At 28.2% G+C, this 8,870-nt stretch overlaps 1 protein-coding gene across 1 annotated transcript; it reads left to right on the forward strand.

Moving 5' to 3' along the window:
- Positions 1 to 1,635: 1,635 nt before the first annotated feature.
- On the forward strand, positions 1,636 to 7,007 carry LOC124954794 (protein suppressor of forked). Its single transcript, XM_047508243.1, has 13 exons — positions 1,636 to 1,792; positions 2,056 to 2,247; positions 2,341 to 2,373; positions 4,157 to 4,254; positions 4,350 to 4,503; positions 4,604 to 4,837; positions 4,925 to 5,308; positions 5,386 to 5,632; positions 5,726 to 5,795; positions 5,886 to 5,982; positions 6,090 to 6,348; positions 6,472 to 6,606; positions 6,729 to 7,007. Exons 1-13 carry the CDS (start codon positions 1,769 to 1,771, stop codon positions 6,941 to 6,943), a joined length of 2,142 nt encoding a protein of 713 aa, XP_047364199.1. The 5' UTR covers positions 1,636 to 1,768; the 3' UTR covers positions 6,944 to 7,007.
- The last annotated feature ends 1,863 nt before the right edge of the window (positions 7,008 to 8,870 follow it).

An 8,870-nucleotide genomic window follows, 5' to 3' on the forward strand; every position in this document is an offset into this window, starting at 1 on the left:
ATAAACTTCATCGCTAATAGATCTTATATACATAATATCCAATATATCGTTTGCATATAAACTAACATGTATCTCGAGTGCATCGAGAAATAAAATGTCAGTTATATATAAAATATTTTGGAATACTTTAACTTGTCATTTATAAATTATAATGTAAATTATTAGAGTTAAAGTATCAATGGGAAGATAACTGTTTGGTCAAAATATTTATGCGCGTGAAATTGAAATGTTTCTTTGTTTATTTACTTACAGAAAAAACATTTTTCCCTCGAACAAACACATTTATGGCGATCAATGAAATCGATAGAAATAACGGAGATATATGGTAAAAATATGAGAAATTAAATTAATTATTTTTTGTCTAAAGATAATTAATATTATTACGTGATAATGAGTGAAGTCTAATGAAAGATTAATAAAAAAAAAATAAGACGCTTTATAAATAAAGGAAACACGACGTTATACTAAACGGCCTGTATAGAAAGGTCAAGGAACACATTAGAAATTAGATTGGTCATGTGTAATATTTTCTATGTCTTTATTTTTTTTTTCCTCTCTCTTTATTAAATATGTTTTTCTTTTGTTAAATTATCTCTCAAACGAAAGAGATTTTCTTCATGGATCATTGATTTTCTACGTTATTGTTGTAATCGAAGATTTTAAAGGCATCAACAACGACAATGTATATAATAAAAAGTGTGTTCGTTCATTCAAAGTTTTGATCGAATATCTTTCAATTCCATTTGAAATTTAACTAGATTCATGTATTTTCCTGCGTATACGTGTCTATCGTTTAAATATTTCATATATTACAGTAAAATATTGATCGGATAAAATTTAATGAAATGTTAAACAAATTTCATCTAAACTATACTGCTTATGTCCTGTTCTATTAAATATTCACAGATTTAAGGATTGATTTAACCATGACATTAGAGAATAAACTTAATAATGGCAAATAAGTGATCATGAAACAGTCAAAATGAATTTCTTTATTTTTTGACGAACTCTTTTTTGCTTTCTCAAATATTCGAAGAGAAAAAAACAAAAACAATAATGTTTCTTCAGTACGTTTGTTCTTGATTTCGCGAGTTTATAGATCTTCAATTTTTTTTTTTTTCTGAGAGCTTGAAACAACAAAAATACGACGAATTTGTAAAAAAAAAAAAAAAAAAAAAAAAAAAAAAAGAAAGAAAAAATTAAAATATAACATAAATTAAAATTATTTTATATTTAACGCATCTTACGAATTATCAAATATTTAATTAAATGCGCTATTGTATAAATATTAGTTTATTGTACTTCGTGTACATTGTACGTTGTTTAAATAATTATAAAATTATTGAAAGTATAAGTTATTTAAATTTAATCTGATATTTACTTGTTTGAATGCAAATAAATACAAATGCAATAACTAACTATAATTCTTTGATATTCCTATTTTGTTTTTATATATTTACGTAGATCAACATTAATTTTATATTTTAATAATTACAAATACTACTATCTAATTCATGGAATTATTATGTAGCTAGAAGAATAGTTCACTTTTTCTTCATTCATACATTGTCTACTTTTACCGCCATTTTAATATCGAATAAAAATCGTTCCTTTCGATATATCGATTATAACCTTTAGTTCGATGTATATTGTATTCCGTTTTGTGGAATAGTTCGCTTCTATGCATAGTAAGAGGAGGTTCGTGATAAATTACAGATTATTATTCAAGTTATTTTTTTAATATTGTTTTATAAAAGAAGATTAAAATATGACGGAAGATAAAACAGAATTTGTAAGTAGAAATCGTATAAAGAAATTATTTATACCGATAGCTTTATGATATATTATTTTATGGCTTTAGATAACCTCACTTTTTTTTGACGAATGCTTCAATACAAATATCTAACAAATCGTTTATAAATTCTCTTTTAGAAATGTTCAATATATGCATATTATTGTAAATAAATATATTATTGTTTTATCTGTAAGAAAGTATTAAATTTGAATAATTTTGTTTTATAAAATACGCGTATAAATGTGTGTTATATTTTTTAGGATTGGGGCAATGAAAAGTTACAACGTGCTCAAAAAACGGTGGATGAATCTCCATACGATTTAGAAGCTTGGAGTGTTCTAATCAGAGAAGCTCAAAATAGGCCTATTACAGAAGTTCGACCGATCTTCGAAAAACTTATTTCCGTATTTCCATCTGCTGGCCGCTATTGGAAAATTTATATAGAACAAGAGGTATAATGAATTCTGAACAATTTTTATTTGCAATTAAATAGATTTTTATATAATCGACATTTGTATAAAATACCATTCTTTATCTTCTTACAGATGAAAATGCGGAACTTTGAAAAGGTTGAAAAGGTATGTTAACATAACTGTCTGTGTTTTCAAATTTAAGTAAAAAATAAATTAAATGTTTATGCCAACACGATATTTAAGTTGTTCAGTTAAAATATATAAAGACAATTTATATAAAAATTATTTAATTATCAATTATTTCATATCTTTCATAATAAATAATTTTTGCTTTTATAAAAATTCAAGATATAATTTGAGCTTACACAATTGTTCTTAATTATATATATATATATATATATATATATATATATATATATATATATATATACATATATATAAAATGCAGTATAGATAATATATTTGCACTGCATGATAATATTATATAATTAGTTACTATAAGTAAACTCAAGTTTAAATTCAGAATTCATAGAAAAGTATAAAAGAATGGTGCTTTTAACTGAACAACATTACTTATTGATGTTTAAGTTTTCTTTTTTACAGTAGCACCACAAATTATAATGTCAAACTAACTTAAAGTGTTCCAATATTATCTTACAATGTGATACACAGCACTTTACATATCATGTGAGGTGAATAAAAGCATTTTATTTCACCATAAGTCAATTATTTCATTAATTAATAACTGATCTGTTGATACATTTGGGAGGTTGTTTTCTTATGTAAGCAATAGGCTATATTATTTTATTTCTATGTGATAAAAAGAAAATGCATAAAAATTATTTATTGCATGAAACGACTTAAGAAGGCAACTTTCTGAATATAACAGCCTTGTATTCCTTCCTGCGGTACATTTGTTACATATATTAGTTGTGTTTAGATTACCTTTCACAAAGTGACAAATGATTCTGAATTTAACAAATACAGAATATCTACTGTGGAACTTAAAGTGGCACTTTATGCGTTCAATTGCTCCTATAACCTGAATATTATGATATCTTATTATTTCATCTACAAAGATAAATTTGTAGTTGATCGGTCTAATCAATTACCAAATTCCAAAGATTCCTAGCAGACCCTATCCAGTAACAATTATTTGAGACGTTGTAGATTAACGTTCTCAAGTATTGTGATACTATTTAAAGAGGTAGCATAAGGTGATGATGTTGTTTTAATTGACAATCTATTAAAATTCACTTTGAATCACTATCATGTGTAATATTAATAATATAGCTTTTCCATTCACCTTATGTTGCTTCGTGTTGTCTTCGTTTTTTTTCTATCGTTTGGGGATCATTCATTTCTAGATCCCACATAGGTTTGCAAAATTTTTACGTGGTGGCCCCACCTAAAAAAAAAAAAAAGAAAAAAAGAAAAAAAAAAAGAAAAGAAAAAAAGAAAAGAAAAAAAAATAAATAAATATTCATTATTTTGTGTGGGGCTTATTTTATAGTAATTGTAAAACAATGATAACATCCATTAAAAGATTTTTTATTCGATATATAGAAATATTGAAAAATATGTTTATGCAATAAATCATTCTTAATAGATGCATTTGTGCATTATTATTTATCCCAATATATATGTCTATATATATATATATATATACAAATACACAAAGATATATGCATATACATAATATTATAATCATTGTATATTGTTACATATTTTGCATAATAAATAATGAATTTATAAATTTTTCTTACTTTAACATGATTTGTACCAATAATATTTTATATGCATAGAAAGAAAACTTGCCTATTTGGGTAAGTAGGGTGGTAGATATGTGTTTTATTCTATAATTGAGTGTTGACGGAAGTATATATCTTCGGCATATTAATTCTCCATTGATCAGATGTAGTTCTAAAGTGATTGTTTTGTCTGACAGCTTTTCCAAAGGTGCCTCATGAAAATCTTAAACATTGAATTATGGAAACTTTACCTTTCTTATGTAAAAGAAACTAAGGCCAGTCTTGCAACATACAAGTAAGTACATATGATAATTAAAATTTATTTCAATGCAAATATATTGTTAAAATATATAGAATAAAAAGTATAATATATAATTATTCATTTTCTAGGGAGAAAATGGCACAGGCTTACGACTTTGCTTTGGATAAAATTGGAATGGATATACATTCTTACAGTATTTGGAACGATTATGTTATGTTTTTGAAAAGTGTGGAAGCTGTAGGTTCATATGCTGAAAATCAGAAAATTAGCGCCGTGCGTAAGGTAATAAATAATGTGTATATATATATATATATATATTTCAACGTTATTATTTCTTAATCAATTAAATGAAATTAAAACGTTTTTTTTAAATATTTTACAGGTATACCAACGTGGCGTTATTAATCCTATGATAAACATGGAACAATTATGGAAGGACTACATGGCATTTGAACAAAATATTAATCCAATAATTGCAGAAAAAATGGCAATTGAAAGATCGAGAGATTATATGAATGCTAGACGAGTTGCTAAAGAATTAGAAGCTGTAACAAGGGGTTTAAATAGAAGTGCTCCTAGTGTACCACCGACTGGTCATCCAGAAGAAGTCAAACAAGTAATTATTGAAAATATTTCAAGCGTAGAAATATCATTTTATTATATATATATATATATTTTAATCTTCTATCCTTGTTTATTGTAGGTTGAATTATGGAAAAAGTATATTGCATGGGAACGTAGTAATCCATTGCGAACAGAAGATACATCACTTGTTGCGCGTAGAGTAATGTTTGCAATAGAACAATGTTTATTATGTTTGGGACATCATCCAGCAGTATGGCATCAAGCAGCTCATTTTCTTGAACTAAGTTCAAAAATATTGACTGAAAAGGGAGATGTAAATGCTTCGAAAAATTTAAGCGATGAAGCAGCAACGATGTTCGAAAGAGCAACGAATACATTATTGTCGAAAAATATGTTATTATATTTTGCTCATGCCGATTTTGAAGAAGGCAGAGTTAAATATGAGAAAGTTCATCAAATTTATCAAAAGTTTCTTGATATTCCTGACATCGATCCTACGTTGGTCGGTATATCTAATAATAAAATTAAAAAATAAAAATCTATAAGATAGATCATTCATACATTTTATCATTTTATTAGGCATACGTACAATATATGAAATTCGCAAGACGTGCTGAGGGAATAAAATCGGCTAGAACTGTTTTTAAAAGAGCTCGGGAAGATCCACGATGTAAACATCACGTTTATGTTGCAGCTGCACTCATGGAATATTATTGTACCAAAGATAAAAATATTGCATTTAGAATTTTTGAGCTTGGATTGAAAAAATTCGGCGACAATCCTGATTATATCCTTTGTTATATAGATTATTTATCGCATTTAAATGGTCAGTATATTTAGATCATTTTTTTTTCCTCGATCTATAATTTCTATTCAATTATGAAACTTTATTTCGTTATATTATTTCGTTATATTACAGAGGACAATAATACTAGGGTTTTATTTGAAAGAGTATTATCATCTGGAAGTTTAGAACCAGAGAAGTCGGTGTAAGTATTTACTTTTCTATAAATATTAGATTTAATTTATGCATTTGTTAAATATTCAGGATCATATTATTTGTTAAATGAATTTTTCAGTGATATTTGGAATCGTTTTCTGGAGTTCGAATCTAACATAGGAGATTTAGCCAGTATAGTTAAAGTCGAGAAAAGACGAAGTGCTGTATTGGAAAAGGTTTTTATTAAAAAAAAAAAAAAACAAAAAAAAAATTATATATATATATATATATATATAAAAATATCATCAGTCGATATATATAAATATATATTATTTTTTATTAGATCAAAGAATTCGAAGGTAAGGAAACGGCCCAGTTGGTAGATCGTTATAAATTTCTTGATTTATATCCATGTACACCAATGGAATTAAGATCTATCGGATATATGGAAGTATCTAGCGTAGCTAGAAATTCAACCGGTGTAGTACCACGAGTACCTGATCCAGAAGAAGCCATAGCTTCTTTGCCTAGACCCGATTTATCACAAATGATCCCTTACAAACCCAAAGTAAATGCTTTGCCTGGAGAGCATCCAGTACCTGGTAAATATATTTCCTTTTCTCAATCATACTTTCTTTTCTCTTTGTATCTCTTTGTCAAATTTTCCCTTTTCTTTTTTTTTTTTTTTTTTTTTTTTGTTTACATGGATTTTATGATTATTGCAGGTGGAACCTTTCCTTTACCACCTGCCGCGGCGCAATTATGTACAATGTTACCACCACCTGGTTGTTTTAGAGGACCCTTCGTAGCAGTGGATCTGTTAATGGACGTTTTTAGTAGAATTCAATTACCTGATCACGGTTGGTTCAGATTATTTCTATGTGAAAGTCTAAACTTTCTTTTTTTTTTTTTTTTTTTTTTTCTTTTATACCTTTCAATGTCACTTATGAATAATTGTTATTACAATGAATGTTTCTTACAGCACCATTACCAATAGCGGATAATGGCTGCGACACAAAATTGTTCGATCTAGCGAAATCAGTTCATTGGATCGTCGATGAGAGCAACGATGGTATGAGTATCGGTTCGAAACGTAGAAGAACGCGTTTAGCCGGTGACGATAGCGAAGAAGAAGATTTACCGCCACCACCAGCGAACGATATTTATCGACAAAGGCAACAGAAACGAGTGAAATGAAGATATACGCGAAATACATTATCATTAATAATAATAATAATAATAATAATAAGTCGATCTATAAGCGAGATTCGTGATGAAATTTTTTTTAGAGAAGAGGGATCAAATATCCATGAGATATTTTTCATATTTCCTTTCGTCTCTTAGGTGACAACTCGAATAACAAGTTGGTAACGCTGAAGAAAAATCAATCATTATTGATAAGTCGTACGTTAAGTATGAATCGTAATAATTCCTTGCGTGCTTTCAGCACGATACTTTGAGTACTGTGTACTCAGTAAAATTTCACGTATAATAAGAATATATATATATATATATATATATATATATATATATATATATATATATATATATATACACACACATATATATATGTATATTAATTTCACATTTTTATTTAAATATTTTGACATAACATTTATATTTGAACTGTCTGAAGAAAAAGAAAAAGAAAAAGAAAAAGAATATATCTTATAAAACGAACAAAATTGCAAAGAGAGCCCATTTGTATATTCTATTTATCCATTATTCTTAATTTATCGAATTATCAACATGTGTATAATTATTTTTATAATCTGAAAGTGAAGAAAGAAAAAATTAAACATTGAGACAATTTATATTCCATGTAAGAAATAGATTTATTTCTGGGCCAATGAGAAGGTTCGATAATTTCTTGCAAAATAAATACAATGTAAAGAACGATTTTATTTTCTTTTTATATTTCTGCTTCTCCTAATCGTTTTCCTCTGTCTCTCTCTCTCTCTCTCTCTCTCTCTCTCACTCTCACTCAACCCCTCTCTTTGTTACATCATGAACACGATACGAGAAGAGACCAAGCTATTAACCCGCCATCGACGATTCTATTCGCGAATGAGCCGAAATCCGTTAGCAGGTATATACATATGTGCATGTATGTATATATATATATATATATATATATATATATATATATATATATCTTCCTCTCTTCGATAAGAGCGCAATTAAACTTTGATCGCCATTCGTAGTTCGAGTGGCTGGTAATGGCTCCCTTCGGGGTTACGCTAAATTGGTCTGCGGCCTTTGAAAATAGTCGGCGTCCGCCGTTAGAGTTGCTGCTTCGAAAACTTGATGAATGATGGAAATCTGCTGGCAACTTCGTTAGCCATTTCCGCAAATTACAATGCAAAATCAAGATCGCGCTAGGTAGCATGACGCTCGGTAATAATGTAGACTAACCGAACGGATATCTATCTGTGTACTCGTACATACATACATACATACATACATACATACATACATACATACATACATACATGCATACATACATACATATATACATACATGCATGCATGCATGCATGCATACATATTGACATTTGAAATCAAATCGATTTGAAACGTTTTGATCGAATAGAAGAAGACAATTAAGAAGTAATTAAGAAGTAAAAGAGGAATGAAAATAAAGAAGAGAATATATATCGTTCGTAAAGAGTGCAAACAAGTTGATTGAAACGAATCAAAATAATTAACGAAGAAAAATAAATCAATCTTTGGTAATATTAGGTGTACCGAAAAATAATGTAGCTTTCTTAGAATAAAATACAAATGAATAAATTTTTAACGAGTTTTTATTTTTAATCACAATCAAATATCGTCATGCGCAGAAACGACATTACTTTCCGGTCCACTTAATAATAACGAAGCTCGTTTTTAATTACCGATTAATGAAGTGCTAAAGAAAATCGGGATAAGAGATTCGATTGGTAGACGTCATTGGAGAACTTTGAACGATATTACTGAGAGGGAGGATAGAAGAGAGATTAAGGGTTGTATAGATGTAAGACTAGGAAGGAAGGAAGAGTAACAGCAGGAGCTCTATTACGTCGACATAAATTCTGACCACGCTTGGCACGCGCGACTATGGCATAGTTGTGCCTCCATCCGTC

Source organism: Vespa velutina, chromosome 16 (genome assembly GCF_912470025.1).
Source record: "Vespa velutina chromosome 16, iVesVel2.1, whole genome shotgun sequence".
Classification (NCBI taxonomy): domain Eukaryota; kingdom Metazoa; phylum Arthropoda; class Insecta; order Hymenoptera; family Vespidae; genus Vespa; species Vespa velutina.

Excerpts from the sequence above, each read along its gene's own strand:
- LOC124954794 (XM_047508243.1), top strand. The coding sequence starts at position 1,769 with ATGACGGAAGATAAAACAGAATTT. Across the intron at positions 4,255-4,349 it reads GCCAGTCTTGCAACATACAA|GGAGAAAATGGCACAGGCTT; the intron begins GTAAGTACATAT and ends TTCATTTTCTAG. Across the intron at positions 5,983-6,089 it reads GAAGTGCTGTATTGGAAAAG|ATCAAAGAATTCGAAGGTAA; the intron begins GTTTTTATTAAA and ends ATTTTTTATTAG.